This window comes from Numenius arquata, chromosome 2, assembly GCF_964106895.1.
Source record: "Numenius arquata chromosome 2, bNumArq3.hap1.1, whole genome shotgun sequence".
Taxonomy (NCBI): domain Eukaryota; kingdom Metazoa; phylum Chordata; class Aves; order Charadriiformes; family Scolopacidae; genus Numenius; species Numenius arquata.
In genome coordinates this window covers 47,228,525-47,252,873 of record NC_133577.1, presented here as the reverse complement: position 1 = coordinate 47,252,873, position 24,349 = coordinate 47,228,525, and the positions used below count along the sequence as shown (strand labels likewise).

Here is a 24,349-nt window from a genome sequence, read left to right as displayed (position 1 = left end):
CTTGTAATTTATATTGCTTTTTACACCAAAAAAAAAAAATACCGTATTACAAAAAATGCATTACAGATGGAGCAGAAATTCTGGTTTCCTTGTATTATATGACTTGTGCTATATACTACTTGTACTATTACTTGCTCGGTACTCTATATTCCTATGCACAGGTGAGAGCTATTCCATAAGACTGCTGTGTTCCTTAAGACATTTCCATAAATCTTGGTCTGGTTTGTAGGAGCTATGCTTCCCAGTCAGTATTTCAGGCTAATGGTCAGGGCTTGCAAATCTGTGTAACAAGACTGGAACTGTCAGAACAGAGGGACAGTCAGATTCCTTCACATCTGTCAAGAGACTGGTGATACCAGGGATACTTCATGGGGGAAAAAAGGAGCAATATTCAAGCTTTGGATTAAAAAAGAGACTTTGGCTTTTTAACTCTTCACTCCATTTCCATAATATATGACCTACATATAGGGTCTCATTATTAGAAAAAAAAAATAAACCAAAACAATTTAAAAGCACTTTACAACCCTCAAAGCTTTACTGAGAGTTTCACTACCCAGAAAGTCATGGAATTGTGCCACAGAAGTATATTTTCTCTTACATGCAAAGTTGGCCAGAATTTAAAGGCAAGAAAATAACTACTTTAACTGTGTAAGCACTTAAAAATATTTCTAGAACTGCAGCAAACAGTTTCATTCTTAGGTTGAGGTGTACCACTGAAATACATCATTAGAATTTTGTTACAGCATGTTCATAGGTTACCTGGGAGGAAAAAAAAAAGGGAATGCTGTACTTTGGAGCAGCATTTACCCTCCTTCCCACCTACAACTGCATTACTGTGCAGAACAAAAATAAATCAGAGCAATGCGTTCATGAGCAATGAATGATCAAAAAAAACTCACCAGAGCAGGAGTACGGATTCAGATCACCAATGCAAAGTTCAGTGCAGCATCAACGGCAGTCTAGGATTTGTTGCATCCCAAATGAAAAAAACCTTGCTTTATTTCAAGCTTTTTATCTCCAGTTCTGTTTGTAGCAATCCAAGATTTACGTAACATCCAATAACATTATTAATTAACTAAACCTACTGCTTTTGGGTTTTTTTCTGTTTTTATTTTCCATTGACCTCTTGGTGGAAATTGTACAATGCTAACTGAGGCTCACACCACATAAGGGGCAAGATTTCCACTGATTTTCATGAAGTCAGATTTTTGCCATGTTGGTATAAATTTCTTTAACAGTCTGGCATAAGCACTGAAATGCTGCACTTATCCCTCTGAAATGCATGTTCCTCTTTTAATATAATACAGTTAAATGGATGTGATATCAAGATCTAAAGGATGGGATCCCTTCCGGCAAAACTCTAGGGCCTTTCCAGTATGAAACTATTTCCCTTGTAGCTCTAGAGTAACGAACATTAACTGAAGTCTATTGGAAACAACAGAAGATCCATGGCAAATTCAAAGAGTTTGGACCATGCTCTGTAAAAATTTTATTTTACAAAAATATCTGTGTGGAGACAGAATGGAGAAAGGAAAAGTAATAGATTGCTAACACCCATACTAACGTATGAGTAATCATGACCTCAACAGCAGGGCCAGATCAGAACCACCTCAGTGCAGTTCCTGTAAGAAGGTGTAGGCTGAAGAACTTTTTCTTCCACTTCCAGTGTCTTAGTGCAAAAGGAAGAGTACGGCCCAAGGAAACAGATGGAAAAACATTTCTGACAGCTTAAGTGTAGTTAATTATTTGTAGGCGAAGCATTCTGCTATCAGTATTGATTTGCTGTATTTGAAACTGAAACAGTCAGAGCAGCAACAATTTTACTCAGCATCGCTGCAATTACCTGGCTATAAATAGGAGGGGCAGAAGCACAGAGCAACACCTTGCCAACGGGGCTGCCTTTCCATCACTTCCAGAAATGGGCAGCTCATTCAGGCCTCACCCTCTCACATTTTTTACCACCCCCTACCTTTTTCCATTAAGCAGATCCAATAGTTATGAAAAAAAAAAAAAGAGTATTATATGTATGGAAAAACATCACAAGCTATCACCATTCTGACTTTACAGATGGTGCAAATGAGGAAAATGAATACTCATTTAAGTGTGTGTTCCTTGCACACCTGTTCGAAGCGGCAGAAAGAGGTGACGTATTTTCTTATGATTTTTGTGGGATTTATCTGTATCACCAGAGCACATGAGAGAAGGAAACTGCTGGTCCTAAGTAATGGCATTCACCCGTCCAGCAGAAGAGACAGGAAGGGAGCAGGCTTGGGGAGGAAATCTCTAGCCTCAACCAACCAACAAGGAGGAACTGGAAACAAAAGGGATAGCACAAATTATTTCTCCCTTAATAGTGTGACATGGGGAAGAGACTGCCTTGTGACCAAAGATCACAGCATTTCTTCTGTTCTTCATCAACAACTATGCATTTCTTTACTTCCCTTGCTGTATCTTGCTCTGCTGTCAGATTCAATGAAAGGAAAAGTATCCTCGTATTAAACAATTCAATGAAAGGGAAAGTATCCTCATAATAAACAATTTTTCCACTGACTTTAAATTAAGATTTTTCTTGAAGAGAAACAAAATGCTATTGAGATTGGTGGGATTACTGTTTTTGAATAAGGATTATTGGAAAGAACTGAGAATGTTAACTTTCATTGTTCATTCGTAGTAAGGACTATTTAGGGCAATATACTCTCCAGAATACCATGAACAGCAGTGACCATCCACTTTTAAGAAAGATTAATTTGACTGGAAAGACAACAGAGAAATCCTTTAAAGACATGGAGAATGGAGCACTTTTCCGTGGGAGGACGGAAAAAGAGACCGTTCATTTTGAACAGAATGGAAGCTGGAAAGGACTGCTCTCTATACATATCAGGGTTTTAAACATCATGAGATAAGGTGTATTTAGGTTAATGTTGGCTCAGAAGCAAGTGGAATAAATTATCCAAGAATAAGTTTACTCTGGAAATGCAGAAAAACTTTCTAGTACCAGAGCAGTGAGATCCCAGAAACGCTTGCTTATAGCAGTAGTGGGATCAAACAAACTGTTCTGCTTTCAAGTGGAGTTTGATAAGTATAGTGATGAACTTGTCTGAAACAAAGAGCATGTTTCAAATGACCTGGCACATCCATTCACATATTATCTCCTTGAAGTCACCTGATGCTACATTCAGAAGATCTACATATATAAGTGCCGTTTGTGTAAAGTCAAGAATTAGGTGTAATGCCAGTTACAAAAAACTCACAGAGCTTCTGCCCAGCCATGCAGGCAAGCAGCTGACCTGCTGGCAGTCCAGCCCATGCCAGACACATGAAGTCACCCCGGCTCCGACTGGACCTTGCCAGACATGAGATGTCTCCAATTCAGCTATTGCTTCTGCACTGTGCTCTAAAACAAGTATGTTAGCAGAGAGGCAGTGCTGAATGTGATATCACATCAAGTCCTGTGCCCAGACTAAAAAGTCCTCAGAGTTTGGTAAAAGAAGAATCTCTTGGCTCCCAAAAGCCAGACCAAATCTTACAGGGTCAGCAATGAGCTACTGCTAACAAGACCTGGTAGCAAGATCTCCTCCTGGCTCATTCACAATGCAAGACCCAAGAGGCCTCTGTGCACGGACTTGTGTTAGTCTTGATCTTACAGGCTTGTCTACTACCCCAGAGCACCAGTGACCACACGCAAATACCTTAGTGACTTTGAGGGAACCAGCCCTACTCCACTAGGTTCAGCGCTGAAATGTATTTAGCAGCAGTTCTGGACACTTGATGCCTTTGACCTGTCAATCAAACAGATTAAGCTAAAATATAAAGAGATTGTAAGTGTTTATGTAGATGTGTATTTGTATATTCATATATATATATATACACAGCCCATATATATGAATTTAAATGTGAATTATGATAAAATTTAAAAACTTTTAAATTATAAAAAAACTGAACTTCTTTCAATACGAACTTAATACAAGACAAAAACATTTTGTGCATTCATTTCAGCTCAAATTTGACAGCAGAAATAAAGTTGCAAACCAGAATTACAGACCACCATTAGCTGGTCCAGTATTTTGTTATCCAGCATTGTGATGAATATAACACGTCTGTTACAATCCTCCTTAATATATGTAGGTTTTGCCTCTTTTTGCAGTCAGAGGAACTTTGTTCTGATAAGTGTTTGGCATGATTAGGAAGCGCCCGAAGTATTTATACATGTTATTGGTGCATCACAAATGAAGTACAGAAACATACTGGCTGTTCACCTACATACCATTAGAAAACAGCAACTGCAAATTATTTCGTTATTGTCGTTATGGGTGGGGAAAAATCACCGAAGCAATTCTACAAGATCCAACATCCCTGTTTGATTAGTGTCATGTGAATATCCCTGCAGAACAGTCCCATGTTTTATCTGAACTCCAGTCGGTGCTCATCCAGACTATTGTATATCTGTAAGACGATCTTGCCCTCTGCTTCCTCAGTCCAGAACTGTCATTAAGAAAAGAAACTTTGCTCCCTGGAAGACAGTAGGGGCTACAGTTTATAATGAGTCCACTTAACCAAGCAGCATTATCCCTCAAGAGGTTAGTAGTTCTGTAACTTGGCCCACCTTGTTGCATTTTTTTGCTTTGTTTGGGTTTTGAAAGTCATTTACTGCACCACGCTGAGAAAAAGGTGATAAACACAGTTTACTCAGCCATTCTCCAATGGTATTCTGCTTCTTCTTGCTGGGTCTCTCTTTCACGTACTCTACTTACTTCTTGGGTTCAAAGTTTTCATCTCTTTACTTTTCTTTTTTTTTTAAATCATGTATCACTTGGCTCACCCATCCTTACACCTCCAGCCTTTGTTGTTTTCAGTCTTTAATGATGATCTTTCAGTTAAGAGCTCACCAAAGTGTAGATCATGCTGAATGTAAAAGAAAGACAATATGAAAGTATTCTTTTGAAGCATACAGAGCACTTTGATTTTTATAACCCTTTACTGTCTGTTCCTCAGGTCTGACTGTAATGGTCTGTGCTTTCCTTTGCATTTTTTCCATCTCTCTAAAGCATCTTAATTACGGTGTATTCAAGACTGGTATCAAAAAGCACTCAAGAAATAACAAATTCATTATCAACATCCTACTGCACCACAAGCTGTGTCTGAGCTTATTAAAGTGCAGTCTGATGTCTGAATTTGAACAGGGAAGAAACAAAACCATTTTGCTTTAGCGTGTTTGATGTTTAAAACTTCAACTAGCAACTCTCGGCAGGGCAGGCGAGTCCTCCCTTGAAACTGCATTATTTTGTTTCCCTTAGGAAAGACAAAATGCAGGCACCAGCTGGAGTGAATCTGTACATATTAAATGCAATTCTGGAAAGCAAAGAAATCACAGTAGATTGCCATGGGTCCGTTTTGCAGCAATTCTAATTCTGACAATACCCAAGAAACCACATCAAAAGTGAATGTAATTAATATTATTTTATTAATAGTATTAATAAATAAAGAAGCTACTGGATGCTAAAGTCCTGCTTATTTTCTCATGCCCATCCATCTGAGTTAGGCACTGAGCAGCTTCTGGGGGCCTGGACCCTTTGACTTTCTTACTCCCTCTCACGTATGCAGATAAAGGCACATACATGTGCACATATGGGCAGAAAACTTTGTTGTCAATAGTATTTAAAAGTAATATTGAGAAATATCAGCCTGCAACAATGTTCAAGAGATGGGGAACAACAGAACAGATAACAGACCGGTGATCAAAGGAAAAATAACATTTATCTTCTTCCACTAGCATACAAGAGGGATTAGTGCATGCAGGACTGGCTTGAGGAGGCACTGCGTGCAAATACATTACGGAAGAAGGAGTAGAAGGACATCACAAAACAACACCTCAATTTAAAATTTGTTAACCTATATTGTCAAGTAGTTTTATGGCATGATTACAGGGGTGACTAAAAGCACCTTGGATTCTGCCAAGGCTTTACCTTCAATATGATCCTCACGTGTTCTTGCACTGGGCATTTCTGACTGTGCACTAAGGACACCTGACAGCTAAAAGGGGCAGGGAGGACAACACACAACTGGGGAGCGTATCTTCAAGCATGTACTGAAATTAGGGGTTTGGACCACACACAGGCTTACCCTGTCATAAAAGGGAGGTTTTAGGAATGACTACAGCACCCCATGTTCCTGCCCACCGTCTACCCACCCACTTACTTACCATCTTGAGCACCACCTACATTGGCAGCTGTAGTATTTTTCTTACGATTCTCTTGAATCGTAAGAAGAAAATCAGCTGGTATAGCACAGAATAGAATTTATTCCTAAACCTGCACATTATAATTTTTATTTGCTGTAATGCCATTATCATAACATTTGCTATTTCATCCATCCTAAGAGACTACGCAGAGGAGCAAACATTTTTTCCTTGGGCTGGCCCTGAGACCTGGCTCGGGTCTTGATAAATGCTTAATAATCTCTACTGAGGTGTCCGTAGATATAAGTACACACTGCTGTAAGTGGGCATGCTTCCCCGAATTGAGATAAGAAGCAAGTTTTGTAAGACTAAGGAAACAAGCCAGTTGGTTCCAGTCATTCCTAAATACAACTTCACACGTCAAATGAAAAGCAGCTACTACTTCCTTAGTGAAATGACAAGACTTACCAGTACAGATAGTAGAAGAAGGAAAGGAGATAGAAAGCTAGCTTACACCAGGCCTCTTTCTGACAGTAACTCAAGGTATCTGCATTCATGACTGCAGGTGGATCATACGCTAGCTCTGAACTATCTGCTGGGCAACGAAAATACCTGAAAGAGCAGGAGAAGACATCTGGAAAGACTCTGTAACATTCTGTACTAAATATGTGCAGATATACACCCTCCTGATCATCAGCTCAGAACTAAACCCATCTTCCATGATATAGAAGGAATTTTCCTTTCTTTTTCAAACCTTTATTTTCAGACATTAAAATCAGGACACTAGTCTAAGCAGGCCATTCTTATAGAACCAAGAAATTCATGAATATGGGCTTTCTGTGTTCTATTAATTCTTAGATTGAAACACTCTCCCTATGGAGTTTTTTCTGGCTTACTCACTAATAACTTACATATTGTGAGTGACAATACGCGGCGGCTTGTGATCACAGCGTGGGGGAAGAATTACTGGGCTTTAACTGCATCTACAGAACCGATTTCAGAGGTGATGAAAGGTGACAGTCTCAACCAACTGATAGCTCAGTTCCTTCAACTCTGAAAAGTCAATATGGAGTAATATAAGAGCTGGCTGATTAATGTTTTCTATACGTAGCACTGCTCAAAAATTTATCATCCATATAATTTTAATTGGCAAATGTTTTTCTTCTTACATTGGAGAAATTTCTATTTACTCTCAGCAATGACTGGATGTTTGAGAATATCCTGACAAAAGAACTTTTTTTGGCAAAGGAGCTTTTGTCTCAGTTACTTGCAGTAAAAAGCAAAAGCAAACCAAAAAAGAAGTCCTCAACAAAGTTAATGAACTGCTTTAAGATCAGCACAAATCAGATGAAATACCATTATTTCTGTTGCTTTGAAATAGTAACATCACCACTGAAGATTGCTGGGATTGCTGATAGATAGACAGACAGACAGATAGATAGATAGATATAAAATCCATGAACATGTGACCAGCAGCAAACTTTGAAAGTAAATGTTCTCATAATAACTTTGCCTTCCTCCCTTCCAATATTAGTCACATCAACTTACAATCTCTAATAACATTACAAATCCTTTTACAGAGACCACAGCTGAAACCTTGCTTAATTATCTCCATTGGGATTAAGACATTACACAGTATCTTCCCATAGTTTTGTGCAGAACTTCACACAACGAACACAAACCTGTTTGTGGTTAAATGAGCAGAAATGATGGAGTAATTAGAGCAAAGCACATGGAGAACCACGGAAACAAACACAATCAGAAGTTCTCTCCAAAGATTGTTATCATTATTTAGAGTCTAATCATTTTCACTTTGGTCATAAAATACAAATTTTAGCTTTTTAAAAAACTTTTTTAAACCAGTATTAGTGTCACGCTTTGGTTGTTAACCCTTAGTAAAACAGCACCATAAAACATTTTTATTGCACCCAACCAATAGGGAGAAACGCACTTGTAGCTTCACTCCATTTAGCTTTCTGAGAACTATACTGGCACTCTAACTTCTGAATAATATAGTTTATCATATGACTATGTTACTACCAAGCTTTGGCAGAAAATTGTTACTAGGTAACTATTAGATTAGGTTAAAAAAGGGGGTTTTATCTAGCTTGGGTAAAAAAGTTACTACTTTTTAGTTCCTGGTTGAGATAATAGTTTTGCCTTCTTTACAGAATTATCTTTCAACGACAGGAGCTATCTGCCTCTATAAGTATCTTTGTAACACAAAGAGACCCTGACAGACAAAAATCATCTGTGCTTTTACAAACACTATGGAAATGCAAAACTAGTGAAGACTCCAGACTGACAGTCACAAAACCTGCTATCTCTTGGTTGTCTTCAGAGCCCACAGAAGGCTGATCCTCCACTAGGATGCAGAGGAAGGTGCAGCAGCTGCACTGTCCAGGAAACATTAAAGCTGGTCTTACGTGACCAAACCTAAAAACCCCTCAGTGAATATAAACACATTTATACTGTGTTTTCTTTACGCAACCTAAATGTTCATGAAAAGTATTTACTTTTTCTCTGGAAACATAAGTTTCAGCTGCTTATAGGCAAAAGATATTCAGCCATACTCCTATCATTGCGCTTCATAGTTCATATAATCTGCCTGTGTGCTGAGTTGGAAAATAAGGCTAACAAGCAGTCAGCATATAAAAGATGGGCTTACCTCCAGAAGTGATAAAAAAGCAAAGGAACATTTAACCCCAAAGTGAGCCACTCTTGAGCGCACAAAAACATTATGCAGAAGAGACTATGGATAGAGTACTCCGGCAACACCAGCTAAAAAGAAAGGAACAGAAATAACAGATGTCAGTAAAACACTTCTTTGATTTTAGTCACCTAAGCAAACATGTAGAGGATATTACTGCATCCCTCACAGAAGCATTGTGAGACTAAATGAATGTCTGTAAAAGACTTCTTAAAGAACTAAGTGTCATTAGTGGTGCATTCAGAAAGGAGATAATAAAGCTACTACCGAAGCTTCAATTCTATAGTGGAGGAGCATCCTTGAAAAAAGAAAAGGCTGTTTCTACCATTTTGATCTGTTATATACACCCCAAAGCGATCAAATCTATTACTACATCAGCGTTGCGAGTAAAACACACCATGACAGGAAACTCACTTCCTTAGTAAATCCATGCCTTCCCATACTACTTGTTTCAGACCCAAGATGATTCTTTCTATTAAAAGAGAAAGTGAGTGGGCAGCTGGCAGAAGCAGAAATTTATATTATGTTGATTCAGAGTAGTTATTTCTAAAGGCATTTTGCTTTATTTTCACTGCTTTCCCATTTCTTAGCTGGCTTTCTTCTCTTGTTTTCTTCCTTTTCTCAGAAATCTCTGTATCTTTTCTTCATTCAAGTCACAGAAGAAATTCATTTCCAACAGTACATATTTCTCAAAGCTAGACAATCCCAAACACAGTTCATCTGTATCCCTTGTTGCATCTTGGAGCTACATCAACAAAAGTCAAACCACAAAAAGCATTTGAGGGGCTTCTTTTGATGTAAATTCATGTTCATCTGTCAAATAATTAAAGTGAGCCCTATTTTTTGAAACAAAGTAAAGCCTACTGTACAGCTATTCCCAGTTCCTACCTAATCCCATACAGCTGTGCTGCAATGAATTCCATCTTCTTGGTTCTACAAGTCTTTCCACCTCAGATGGAACATATTTTTTTTACTTTCATTTAACTTCAGTACTGGAAGTAGTTAACACATTTCGATATCTGTCTGTCTATGCCTTGAACCTAAACATTCTCAAAAGCTTATCTTATGGGGATGACGAATCATGATACAATTACATAGTTCAGATTCCAGATGGTAGTTATTTATCACTGCTGGATTTTCTTTTTCTTTTTTTTTTTTTCTCATTTTTTAGAATGCTATTTACAACATGACTATAACCTTTCCCCAAAGAATGATTCATCTTCATCACAAATTGCAGACAAGAAAGGTCTTTATGATGTACATCTACCCACTGAACACCACAGTACTTAAAAGCGTATTACATTCATTATCACATATTTGATTTCTGATTCCAACAGAATCCCCAAACTTAGCAATAACACAACCCTGGTGCCTGATCAGTGGGCTGGCTGGTAATAACAGGGAAGGAAGCCCATGGTGAAAAATTATACAGAGCTTAAAAAAAAACAAACAAACAAACAAAAAATCTGCTGTGAAATTAGAAAGGAAACAAAGGAAGCAGTGAAACAGACTCACTTTCTACTCACAGTTCCTGGTGTAAATTAAATCTACCTATACTTTTGACAGAGTAACAAATGGGTCATTTATGTCTCTTCACCTTTTTCTTGGAGTGATATTTTCGTCTGGACATAAATAAACAAAGGATCAGTGCTGATCACAGTTTCTGAAGAGAATGCATGCAAAGAAGCAAACAAAGCCAAGCTGGCAAAACTATCCACAGTTTATATTCAGGTGATTTACTTAAGAGACCAAATCTAAAAGGAGATGAGATAACCGAAAGCATATAGCATAGAAAGGTGCTAACAGTAAGGCTTGTGAAGAAAAGTAAACTGAATAGCTGAATAACTAAATAACTGAAAAATAACACTGCCTCAGTTCTTGGCTGTAAACACCATCCTGCAGTTTGACACAAAGTCCTCTGAAACCAACGGAAACTTTCAATCAGCTTCAGCAAACAGGATTCGGCTTCTGGCGAGAAGAAAGCTGGTGGAGAAACAAGTACCTTTCAGTCTTTACTGCTCCTGCTGAGGTAGTCAACGACAACAGCAACTTCTGCAATACAGAGAGCTGTGCAATAGGAATTAAACTAAGGTCTTTAATTCATTTCTAGGGGAGCGTATACGTCCATCAGATGGTAAATATGTTAGGATATAAACAGTATACTTCTATTTTGAAGTACTTTGATTCAGATAATGACCACTGCTTTCTGACACAGTTCGATATGATGTCTCGAGATGGTTATGGAACACAGATTTGAAGGAGAAATTTGCAAAGCAGCACAATTCTTAAGGGCTATAACCTGGTCCCTTTGAGTCCCAAGCTAATGAATGGCATTAGCAATTTATCACCACAAGTTCCACTTGCTGACATTTCCCTGTGGAAAACCACAGGAAAGACTGAAAATGAAGTCAGCTTGTAGACCAAAAAGCTGCTGATCAGAAACACCTTTTGCTATAACATAAGCAAGGGAAAGAAACTGCTATACCTTTTTAAGTTTTGCTCTGAGGTGTATATTTAAGTAAATATCCACATCAGTAAATATTCAAAATCCTTATTCACAATCCACCATTTGCATTTAAAATGTAAGTTCCTAGGTAGATATCATACTCCTATCATTACCATCTCACCATAAATATTCAATATATCCTCATACAAAGTAGTACACCCATAGATGCACATGTAGATAGACTCTTCCCCATTTTATCTGGGGGAGAGCAATAGTGCACTCATGCAGGACTCAATGTTATGGACCAAATGCACAGCAGAAATAAAAGAAAAGATGTAAGATCTGTGTTTTCACCCCTCCACCTTTCTGGACCACAATGAAGTGAAGCAGGACAAAGCCAATTATTTGTAAAGGAAAATTCATTATTCTAATGCACCATTGGAATTTCTTTTAACAGTATTAAGTGGATGTGAACATAAATCACTCCACAGCACAAATACCAGACAATGAAATGAGTAACACAAAGAACCTAATTATCATTCTCACAAAGCACTCATATCCATCTGTAACACAGTACCAGATCTAATATTAAAACACAGGATTTCTGGATGCTCTTTCCATCTCAGCTACTAAACATGCCTATATTTAGGCCTATCATTTCACTTCTCATTGTCTCATTTTTGCCTCCTGGAACATGGGGATAATTATATTTAAAATCTATAGATGCCACTGGACCTAGTTTATGACTAGAATATTTAAGCGTTGCCATAATACAAATAATAACTTCAACAAGAGTGACAGAGGAAGCTCAGGTCTTTATGGACACTCATCAAGAATATCTATAAATATTTCTGCATTGCAGAGCCTATGGGAGGTCATAACAGCCAACAGGTAAAGAGGTTATGAAACAGATTTTAAAAAAAGACCGCTCTAAGGCCTGCAGGGTACCAGCACAATTCAGAAAGTGCCCTGTCCTTGGAAGGCACATCATTAAGGCAGATGTGCTGTGATCTTCCAAGTGTATCTCCTCTGCTAACTGTTCTTTTCCACTCAGCAGGGACCAGGAGAGATCTTCACAACCTTTCTTTTTTTAGCGTTAATTCAGACCCAGTAACAGAAGCTGGGTTAGCAACCCTGGAGTGCGAACTTCTCTAATTTTCACCACAGCAACACAAAATAGGGTAATAGGCTTTCTTGCGCTACCTCACTATTGTGTTTCAGACACAACCAGCCAGGACACCCCGCAGCTGGGTTATTCCAAGAGCTCGTGCTGGCTTTGTCTGCTCTCCCCCAAACTGGTGAGAATGACAATTAGCACCCCAGCTGTTTGTTAGGATCTGGAAAACCAGCCCCTCATTTCACAGGCAGGTCTATGAATGTGGAAATCTCAGCAATCATTAAAACGAAGTTGAGCCATCTGCATGGCACAGGAAGGGCCCTCAGGCCTTCTCCAGGGGGTCTGCCTGAGACTGACAGTTCCATAAATGCTGAAAACTAAGTGTTCACCAAAGGGCTGTTGCTGTATCCAGCATGTAAAGACTGTCAGTCTGAGGAAGCAGATTTGGTACGGTGCAGGTTAGAATAGGCCCTGCTATTCTAACAGCTTTATTGAAAATATCAGCACCTAAATGCAAGGTAGGACATGTAACTCCCAGCAGAAACAATTTTCATCCATATAACAAGGATGTAAAATTATTGCACTCTATTTTTAGGTATTATATTGCTTTGTGTAATGGCATAGTGGCTTTATAGGGTCTGATGCTGACTTACACCCACAACGAACCTTCTGTTAAACACAATAGTGACTTTTGATTTAACCCTAATTCCTTTAGTTTTATTAAAATGCAAATATTTACTTTATTGCATACCAAATCAGAGTAAATACAGTCCATTAGCAAGTCAAATTTTGCCAATATCTTCCACACAGCTCAGAGGAACAGATGCATAAATTACATTATCTCAAGCAGCTGAGAAGTACACTGCTCTCAGGAGTACGTTACAGGCAACAGTTACTCATACACATTTTTGCTGCATCTTCAGCCTTATTCTGGTGTTATTTGTGATGCTCTGATATCGTGAGGACATATGTTTACAAATCCTCCAAAACAGTACCGGAAGAAGCTGAATTGTAAGGCAAGAGGTCATCTATGACAGGGTGAGACTTTGTTTGCCACTTTAATTATTGAATAAACATTTAAAAGATTAAATTAACAGCAAAATACAGTTGGTTATCCTAAAATAGTTTTATACATAAATATTTTCATGAATACTAATATTATGAATAACCACATGTGTCTCCCTTCAAAGGATATTTCAATTTCCCTCAGGCATCACACAGGCAAATCTTACTTCCTCCCTGGAGTAAAAGGTGGGTAAGGACCAAACCATGACCGAGTCACAAGTTTGAACTCTTCTCTCTTGCAATAGTTTTGGAACTTTTCCCCTTACAATCTACCCCTGCTTTGAACACCTCTGCAGGAACAGCAGGATGTATCTTTTCATTATCCCTAGGTAAGCACACAGACATCCTTAGGTAACGATTGCTAAAAATAACAATTGTTATCTTCTAACTTTTCAAAAGTGCTGAAATCAGGAACTTACAGATTTGACTAAAAATAGTACTGGCACAAGCCACATAATAAATGAGTACCAGTAGTGAATGAATTGCCTGCCAGAAATACCCTACTTTCTCTAAGTTCCTAAGTCCTAATTTAAGGACTTTCTTTCCAGATACAGTCCTTCATACAAGGAAGGGACGAAAGGGTTTATGTTGAGTATTTTTACTGCAATAGTAATACCTTTCTAGTAAATATGAACCCAATATATTTACAATAAAATAAAAAGTGTGAAGAAGAGATGCACTAATCTCTAGTCACGCTACATTTATGGGATTATTTCTGCAGAAAGTATAAATACTGCCAACTCTTTGGTCCCAATTCTACTTTAAGTTCTGCAAAATAGTCACTGTGCCAAGTTCCACTCTTTCTGATGAAATTAAAACTACAGGGGTGCCCAAGAGACTAATTGAACAGGGCACACCCCCATTTTACCCCATTCCACACTTCATAGATAAGAAATGTAACAAAAGAGTAGGCAGAAAAGACTTCAGAGAGGGGAGCTGAGAAGCTTTTAGATGATCTGTTGTGAGTTTCCTCTCAGGGTGCAAAAGAGCAAAAGCAACAATGGTACCAAAGGCCTAAGTTTTATCTATACTGTAAATTTATTGCAAGATTCAGGGAAAATCTTTATGTCCCACATGCAAACAAAATCTCTACCAGGTGTGATACACTATCAATATGTTAACTCCATCCTCTTTTAGGCAAGCTGCAGAAGACAATTAAACCAACATAGGGATAGTGAAAATTATAATACTTCAGTTAAAAATAATTTACTTGCTTTTCCCATATCCCCACTTTCCCTGTCAAGCTACATTCTTCTTTCTTTCACTTGCCCAACCTAAGGACAGCCCTGCCCTTCACACGAGCAGCAGATTTAAAATTTATCTGATGCCTCTTTTGACTAACAAGAGATGCTGTACCAAAATCAGCTACAAAGAACTCCTCCATAAGTCATGATGTACATAAACTAAAAATTGTGTACTAATACATTTTTATCTAACTTCAAATTTTATCCTTAGCGTGTAAAGTTACTCATTCATAATATAAAAATACCTTGTCAGCGCCACTCTGAAGACCAGAAGAAAGTTGGCTTTATCATTTAATAGCAGTATCTTTCAAATAAGTACTGAAATACACACCAGTTTTATGTCTCACACATGCTCAGTCTAACATACTTCTAAAAGTCCTAGGTGACTTCAAACAACAGAGAACTTAAATAAATTTAGTTTTATGAAAGATGTTATAATTACAGTCCAAGTCCTAACTGACAGAATGTGTACAGCATGGCAAGCTTACATCCTACAAAATCTGCAGGTCTAATTAATGCTTTAGAAACAGCAATATCCTTTATTCCAGTGCCTGCATGCAAATTGTAGAATTTCTTCTGAGGCAGCTTAGAGGTAATTATGTTTGCATCTGTATAGCAGAGTGTAGCTCCTACTCACTATGATGTTGACAGAGATCTATCTCATCATATTGTCTATGTTTATTAGTGTTTCTGTAGAGCAAGCATCACAAGTCTCTAAGCGCACCACAAGATAATTTTACTCCCAACAGTCATCAAACGGACAACAGTAGTTTGAGTCTGAGTCCAGACGGGGCTGGATTTGAACAGCTGCTGTAGAGATTAAAGACTACACGCAATTATTAACTCAATGAACCACCAGAGCCCTCAAAATCAGTAAACAAATTTTTAGCTTCAATTAAAAGATTCACACTATGCCTGCTAACGAGAAAACTAAGTAGCTCTCTGAAAACAAGATTTCTATCATCAGATCAGCTGCGCAACCTTTGCTTTCCTGTTCTGTATGTGTTTTGTGAGTGTAAACAAATGCTCTTCATATTTATTAGCATGTGTTTTTTGTAGCACCTGGCACAAGGCTTTATTCTTTACCTGAGTCTGGAAGCGTTGCCGTAACACAAACACTAATGAATACATAATAGAAAAGGAGACCCAAGTCTTGCTGAAAAGAGTCTCTGGCTGAAGCACCACAGGGCCTTTAAAAGATTAAAGTATCCAACTAAGCAAATAAAAAAAAAAAAGCAAAATTCAAAGAATGGCAAAACATAACCTTCTGTATTGCACTGAGTCACAGGGAGACAAAGCACTGAAGAACTACCTGGGTACCTGCGGTATGTTTTCTGTATAGATAATTCTATACTCATTCTACAGAAGTTATCCACATTGTCTCTTGATTAGGGTTTATGCTCCCAGTCACTCAGTAGGGCGACTCTCCTGACAGTTTTCCTGCTGCCCAGATAATTAGTCAGAACTCAGCATTTTCATCATATTGATGAGCTAAGAAAAGAGAAAGCATTAGATACATCAAGAAATACAATATATACTGAGAAACCAGTAACAATGATGAACTCTTTGGTCTCTAAATGAGAATGGACAAAGTTCATGTGCTCCATCATTGTAGCAATCACTGTTAACAGGAAAAATGTCACACAGTGCTTTTTCTGTCAAGTATGACTAAATGAAGAATTAAAACATCTTTACTGAGGTTGTAAAGAATTTATAGCACTACAAAAGATAAAACTAGTGCTGCTAGATCTGCAACAAACTAATCGTCTTACTGCTGTAGCTACTGCCTATGAGATTTTTCAATCCCAAGAAGAAAGTAGGATTCCTTCTTACATATGGATGGAAACACACAACTTCAAAAATTCCTTGTGATTACACATCACATTTGCTAAATTTGCTTATATAACCGTACATGAAACATTTTAATGAACCATGCTATAGGCTTACAGAAGTACTCTGCTAATGACTAGCAGCCTGCAGACTTGCTAAAAGTGTCACACTTCTATAAATCCCTGAATCCATGACGAAGCAACCAACTGACATATGCAGAAACACACACTTAAAATCCATCACATTATCTCTGATTTACTCTTACTTTCATACATGTAAGTAATTTTCACTTTTTTTTTTCCAGAATATTTAAATGTGGAAACATACCAAAACAAAGTTGTGTGCAGACACTCGGGTACCTGGAATTATATATTATGCTCACTAGGTTTTATATTTTATTTACAGTATCTCAGTCTGTATAGAATTTCTATAGTTGCTCTTTAAGGTAACATTGGTTCTGATTATTTACCAAATACGGTAAGACGTAACTGTGCTGTGTATTAGGGCATATCCTGTGGAATATAAATTTAAAAGATACATTTATTTTATTTTTGCAGAGTAGTAAAACTAGAATTGAAACCAGAAAACACCAGAACTATTGAGTACAGAATAAATTTCCACCACTACTCTCACAGATCCAGCTCAACGGGAAGCCACAGTGACAGAAGCACTAGAACAGACCAAGGATTGGCAAACCCCAACCTCCTGACTAAAGCATTAAAACTTGCTTCAGAAAAGATTAGGTGAAGAGGTTTTGTTGTTGTTTGGTTTTTTTCCAAACATCCGAGCTCCTGATTTACAATCTACTGTTGCTACTGCCAGTAGTGGAACCCTGAAGCGGCTACATTTTGTTATTCAAAAGTTGTCCCTGCAGGGTTGTCTGTGTATTTGTTTGTATTTTTCAAGACAGTTCAGGTTCGTCTGGAACATCTCTGGGACTAATGTCACCTTGCCTGTGGTTGGATTTCTTGCTGAATTTGCTCTCTTCCAATCATCCCTTCAGGACTTGAAAAAAATCAAACCAAACCAAAACAAAAAAACAACCAAAAAAACCCCCAGACCAAATTAAATCCAGAAAAACGATTGAGCTCTGGTACAATATTTTCTTATACTCACAGTTTTACAAATTTTATGCCTAGCTTAACTAAACACTCCACTACAGTAGGAAAATGAGTAAAAGTCTGTCATATCCACCTCAATTTCTTCCTAGGTAAGTTCCAGTTCTGCTGTTCATAAATCACTCTCACTTCAGCTTAATGAAGTTTAAAAACAAATATTTGCTGATAATTTGAGAAAGGTCACTTATATTGTTCAGCAGTGCTTGGCATGAGCGAACTGAAGTTTGAAATATGTTTGCTGAGCAGGAAGCCAGTTCAATCGGTTCTCCTCCTTAGTAATGATTTATCAAACTAATTAAAAAATTATGATGCATAACTTGATTTAAATTTCCTCAAAGGTAAAGTAATAATATTACAGTGGTTGATTAATGAAATAGACCATGTTTTAACTAAGAAATTCCTAATTGTCCCTAATGCTAAAATAAGCAAATCCAACAGGAATCAATCAGGTAGGTATATTTCTTGAAATACAACTGCAATTGCAATTATATAATATCACTGTCATCATTAACTGAATATATTCCCCCCACCAAAATATTTAATCATAAAAATCACGGTAGACTTATATGGCACACCTCAACAGGTTACAGCACACACACGAACACAGATCTATACTATGAAGTATAGCCCTCTGAAATAAAATGAGATGCCCGTATCCTGAGAGAACCTCGCTTTGTGCTGGCTTCAGAAAATAAGTCCTTCCTTGCCTTTACTTCAGACTAGAAGAGATTTGTCCATGGCTATACAAAGTTCTTTATACATAATCAATCATTCTCCAGTAACCAGGAAACTTACACTGACCTATTTCTAATTCTATAGCACCAGAAAGCATGGACCACATGTACATGCACGTACACGTGCCAGCACCATATATATACATGCTTCACATGATCCCTACTTTTCTTAATGATATAGAAAGATTTTCCCCAAACCAAACGTCAGAAAATGCCTGGATGCAGAACAATTACATCTTCAGTTCTATTTTGGAAAATGTAAATAACTGGTGACATATCACATACCTGATCACTGTTTGTTAATAATCTTCTTCAAGTATTTTGGAGATAAAACTGAAAATCCACCCTTAAGAAACTCTTTGCCCGCTGGGATCAGATTTATAGGACATATTGTATGTCCATGTAATAATACTCAAGAACCAGCACACAATGAAACTGAATATAATTTTATAACCTAGCTATAATCTCTTTAAAAAACAGATTTACAGCAGATCTTAGTTCTAATGTCATAAATAGCAAGATATCACCATTTTCAAAGCCTTTTAAAAGAATTATCTGAGTTCAAGACATAGGAAAACAGATATGTTGTTGTTCCATAGAAACAGACCTAAAGCCACACGATGTTATAATGAGGGATATATTTACTGTTTGTTGAAAACGTCCTAACTGCTATTTTCCTGTATCTATATAGCTGGAACTCAGCTCTTCACTGTATTTCCAGAATTTTCCCCAACAGTGAATCCTTTATACTAAATAAACTACAGCTTTTTTTAGTGATTGTCAGATTTGAAGACTACAAATCTCTGTAGCTATTGCACCTTCCTCTTCTTGCATATAATCTCTCAATTAAAACAAATGTTTCCCCAAAGAACTTTGAAGAAGAGGCTAAATTAACAAACTGTTGAAGTGAACCAGAAGCGAGCCAGTCCCTTATGAATAGAGAGTCTGTAATTAGCCAAAATGCTCCATTTTTCTGTTCACACTGAGGCTCAATAAAAATTAAACACTGTTGCAGGCAAGGCATTCCCATGGGGCTCACGTTTATTAATACATTACCACTCACCAGTTGCTTCACATCAAATAAACTGGAACACAGCTTGAAACTGGCTGACTGCCTATTTGATATCATGGAAAGCTACTGATGATAAGTATTTTCTCCAATTTTCATATCCCTAATGTCGTAAACAGGCTGAATATGTACTTAAATGTGGCTCCTAACAGTCAACATGCTCATAATGGTGCCAAACAGACACGACTCAGGTTCTGACTGACCAGAGAACAACACTTCAGAGATTCTGCACAGAGTCACAGTCACACCTTTAGATCACCCCAAACCAATAATCCCTAGCACGGGCTTTCCCAAAATCTCTAAAAAAACATCAGTTTCTCAAAACCATATCTGAATTTAGTTCTTAGCTTGAGGATGCAGTCAGCAGCCCATACTTCAGGGATGACCTTTTTAAGCAGAAGTGCAGAATAATTTAGGTGGCTCCATTACTACTCTGAGGAAGGCAACTCATAGAAACAAACACATAGAATAAAATAGTTTGGAATTATGATTATTTTGGCTTCAATGGGACAGAGTCAGGAGAATAACGAGTGTTTATAAAAACTCTCTTTCAAGCTACAGATAAGTAACCCATGAATGCATCAATCCTACAGTTTATGAGCTTTCTCAAATTCCTCAGAAACTGAGGCTCTCAGCATCCCTCTTGTATCAAGTTAAAATAAATACTCTATCAACTTTTCTATTCACCCGATTAAAAAACTTAAACGTTAAATATGTAGCTCATAAAATATTTAGTTTATCAAATAGTAAGCCACTGTTCAAAAAAGGGTATTTCTAAAGCCTGTACTACAACAATATTATCAGTTGATAGGGCTTTATAGTTTTTTTAAATAGCTTTTTTTTTTTAATAGGTGCTTTTATAAGCACTGCAAGCTGCAACTGCAAAATGATTCACTGCCTTCAAAAAGAATGTTTCAAAACGAATGGGCTGATGTTCTGAAATTTCAGTTCTTATCCAGAAATCCTCTATTATGTCTTGCTTTGTCCTTCCAAGGTCATCATGACTTCTACACACTGCCACTGGATGGCTTTAATTCTCACCAGCTTCACAAATCCTGGGCTAGTTTATGCTCACCTTTCGCAGGAGGAAGCAAATACGCTCAATATTTCTCAGCCGCTCTCTCTGTCAAGAAAAAGTGGGAAAAAGGTAGGAGATTAGCTGATTTTATAAATTAAAGACAATATTTAAGAATTAATATATATAAATATATATATATAAATATAAATAAAAATAAGAAATAAAGACAAAAGCTATTACGATTAAAATGGGTCAAGATCATAATTAATGGCTGCAGGAAAGCAACACATGTTATTAATCTGAAATTATAGTATTCACTTATTACCTACTGCTTGCAAGCTAAATGATTTACCCATTTCAAAGTCCCAATAAGTTATTTTTTAATCTGTTACTGGGTGTAACAATACGAACTGGGGATTCAAGTCTGTGTTAGCCTTGAGCCAGAGGCTGCAACTTCTTTTTTTAAGTCAGCATTTATGACTCTATCCAATAGTGCCAATCTTTACCAAAAAGACAAAATATGGGCACACACAACTATGCACAGGGAAAAAAGAAAATACACTTGACCAAAGATATTTCTTATATCTGCTAAAAATCTTCCTTTTACGTCAATATAAAAGGCATCAACATATATACTATGCAGAAGAAAGAAATCTGAGATTATTGCTTGTGTTATCACAGAAAGTTTCATAGAAGAGCATCAAAAATGTCAACTTATCACAGAACACTTTGCTGCATTTTACTGCAAATTCTACTATTAACTTTTTGATCATACCACTAATATGATTGAAACAGGGACTTACTAACTTTTTTTTATCCTGGAGACCAATTCCATTACCATTTTAAAATATGAGGAAATTATCTCCATGGAACATCTTGCAAGTTTTAGGAAGAGAACAAATGACTAGAATTTGGTACATATAAATACACATTCCTTGTGTGCAGTTCTCAAGATGCGAAATAAAAACAGATAAAGTGAAGTCAAAATCAGATTACTTCCAGTAAATTCAAAACCAGATTACTCTCATTGAAGTTCTCTATAGGATTTCTTCATAAAATTTTTCTTCTCTTCTCATTCTTTGCTTATGTGTTAGTGAACAGTGAACAAGTCTTCTTATTCAAAGATTCACGTAAAGATTATGCTTAAAATCATCACTGGTCTAAGCAGTACCGCAAATCCTCTGCAGAGTTATGAAACAAGATTAAATGGCGAAGTACTAGCTACTCCATCTGGTTATCATTTGTAGGCAATTCAATAATTGATACTCTGCAGAGATCAAATTCAGCACCTGCCATAATCATTGCAATTCCCAGTGAGGTGACGGGGAGCCAAGTTTTGCTCTCAGTTCTGGTGGTACAAATCGGATGCATGTTTAGCTGTAGTTTGCAAAATCACCCTAGATTACAGCTGTAATTAACAGAAGAATTTTCATATGCTAAAATCTGGGTTGCGTTTTGGTTCATTAGGTAAAACTGAGTTTACAGTCCCAGGGTGATATTTAACCTTTTCCATAGCAGATGCAGCAGAATGTGTTATTCACTCTTAAAGCACAGGAGAATCTATATCCCCACGATGGGATAGAGAGGGCTAGAAACACACCTCTTATCAAATCCCTACAAGCTTTTGACTCATTGAATCAGACAGCATGGGAGAAGGTGGTCATCCCACAGTTGAATGAAGAGAAAGTAAATTATTTCAATACGGAAAACTTGTGCCACAGAATGAAAAGATAAAAAGAAAGCATTAGCATCACATTATATATCCTTCAGTTTTCGAACTTCCAAATTATTTTCCTGTCTCCCTCAGCAAAAAAGAAAACTATTAGCATAAGGACTGGCCATCTGGCTTCCTAACACTGGCCCAATAAATCAATGTTGCAGACTACAGTTGACTTCACAATGGACTTTACATTCGTTTCCACGCTCATACTTTCACTGGCAGCTCACAGCATCTCCCTTTCCTTGGTAGCTGTTGTTTAGCGAGGCATGGGTGGTACTCACTGCGTGGACTGGGTTACACTGATCTATCGGGCTTTTGAAGTCTGTCCGAAGTTCATCAAAGGCGATTATCTGAAAAACATATTTTTTTTTTTCAAATATTGTAATGAATGCTCATTCAAACACTTATTTTCCCTTTAGGGACCAGTTAGCTGCATAACCTTCCATCCTCCCTTCCAGAGAAAATATGGGATAGTAGCTTCCTCATCATGCTCCATTCGGAACTAACCAGTTAAAACAAGACATGGAATACTCTTATATATGACAACTAGAATCCATAAATCTGTCACTTTGTAAAATCATATCTAAAGCCTTTTCAGTATTGTTGCTTTCCAGACTTCCTCCCTCTTATCAGCTAGAATTCTTTTCTCAAACTTCCACATGACATCAAACTATTTCACAAACAAAAACATCTCCAGACTTGATGAAAAAAAGTCATTAAGCTGCCTAAAACACAGAGATGCATCAGATATGCTATTCCAGGTTTAATACATATATAACAGCACCTTTTCATTAGTTGTTAAACCTACTTCAGCTATTAATTCCGAATTAATATCAACTAAGCTGCTATTCACTATCAAGCAAACGCCTAAAAAGGTAAACCACTCTAGAGCAAAACATGCCCTTCCTAAATTCCGGAAGGTTTTAGAACCTTACTTCAGACCTCATTAATGGAGAGATATCTTTTACTCATGTCCTTTAGTTTCCTCCATTACCTGATGGATTGAGACACACTGGGATCTACTGCCTCCTTTAAAAGTACAGCAGATAAAAGTGCCCATAAAAACAATAATGATTGATAATGTTTTCTTGGAAAGAAAACAGCTGTAATAACCCCCAGCATATTTCATTCAAAGATCTCAAAGCACGCTCTAAAGTCTATTTTATGTTTGTATTGTAGTAATAGCTTTTCTTCTGCTTGCTTCATCCAAGGAATGAAAGCACTCTATGACAGGCACCACATAAATAGATGTTAAAACAATGATTCCTTTTTAGTCAATTTACAAGCTAGGAAAGTATTTGTTCTCAAGAAAAAGATGATGGAAGTACAAGGTAGCAGTTGGGTAATTAGCATATGAGCGCAACATATAGCATGTTACAGCATGCCTGCTGCCTACCTGTTCAAAAAGTAACCAACTGGGTGACAACACAGAGCTGCTGTATTGGTAAAACATGTTAATTTTACAGATATGGAATGCAAGAGGAGAAATGCTGAAAATGGTCTATCCATGATTCATATAGTAATCTGGTGAGAGGCTTAAGAACAAAACCTAGAGCTACAATCCACAAATCCAGGCACTACTGCGCATCTCACCCTAATGCTGTATTCATCACACTGAGGCACATTTAAAATCAAAAGTGTGGCATTTTACAAGAGCACTCTACAGAACTCAATTTATTCAACTATGACAAGTCAAAGTGCCAGAATAAACCACAAAGGGAACTATAAAACATGATTATAAGGGAAGCATTTCTCCCCATGGATGCAGTACCTCTACAAGTCAGGAACTAGATCTGCAGCAGATTGTTTAAACTAAAGTAAAAGAGCAAATACCAGAAACTGTGAGAGGGTCAGAGTACAACTGTGAAGAATAAGGCTCACGACACCTCTATATTTAATACTTCTTGAACGGATTGTCGTATTCTCAAACAGGGCCAACTGTTAAGAGGGTAACAACCACATGAATCGGACGCACAGATTTCTGTTTGTTATTGGGTATCACAGAATCACATGGGGTTGGAAGGGACCTCTGGAGATCATCTAGTCCAACCCCCCCTGCCAGAGCAGGTCCACCCAGAGCAGGAACGTGTCCAGGTGGGTTTT

The 24,349-nt window shown here is 37.5% G+C and overlaps 1 protein-coding gene across 2 annotated transcripts in view; it reads right to left on the bottom strand.

The window, feature by feature from the left end:
* Window positions 1-3,818: 3,818 nt before the first annotated feature.
* Window positions 3,819-24,349, bottom strand: part of CNIH3 (cornichon family AMPA receptor auxiliary protein 3) — a 45,403-nt gene continuing 24,872 nt past the window's right edge. Inside the window, exons 2-6 of one of the 2 annotated variants that reach the window (XM_074168394.1) lie at window positions 22,528-22,596; window positions 20,584-20,631; window positions 8,844-8,956; window positions 6,644-6,787; window positions 3,819-4,902 (exon numbers count right to left, since the gene is read on the bottom strand). In XM_074168394.1, coding sequence (XP_074024495.1) covers window positions 4,875-4,902; window positions 6,644-6,787; window positions 8,844-8,956; window positions 20,584-20,631; window positions 22,528-22,596 — 402 coding nt within the window. In that variant the 3' untranslated portion in view covers window positions 3,819-4,874. The remainder of the gene's footprint in view (window positions 4,903-6,643; window positions 6,788-8,843; window positions 8,957-20,583; window positions 20,632-22,527; window positions 22,597-24,349) is intronic. The other variant, XM_074168395.1, reaches the window with a different exon arrangement.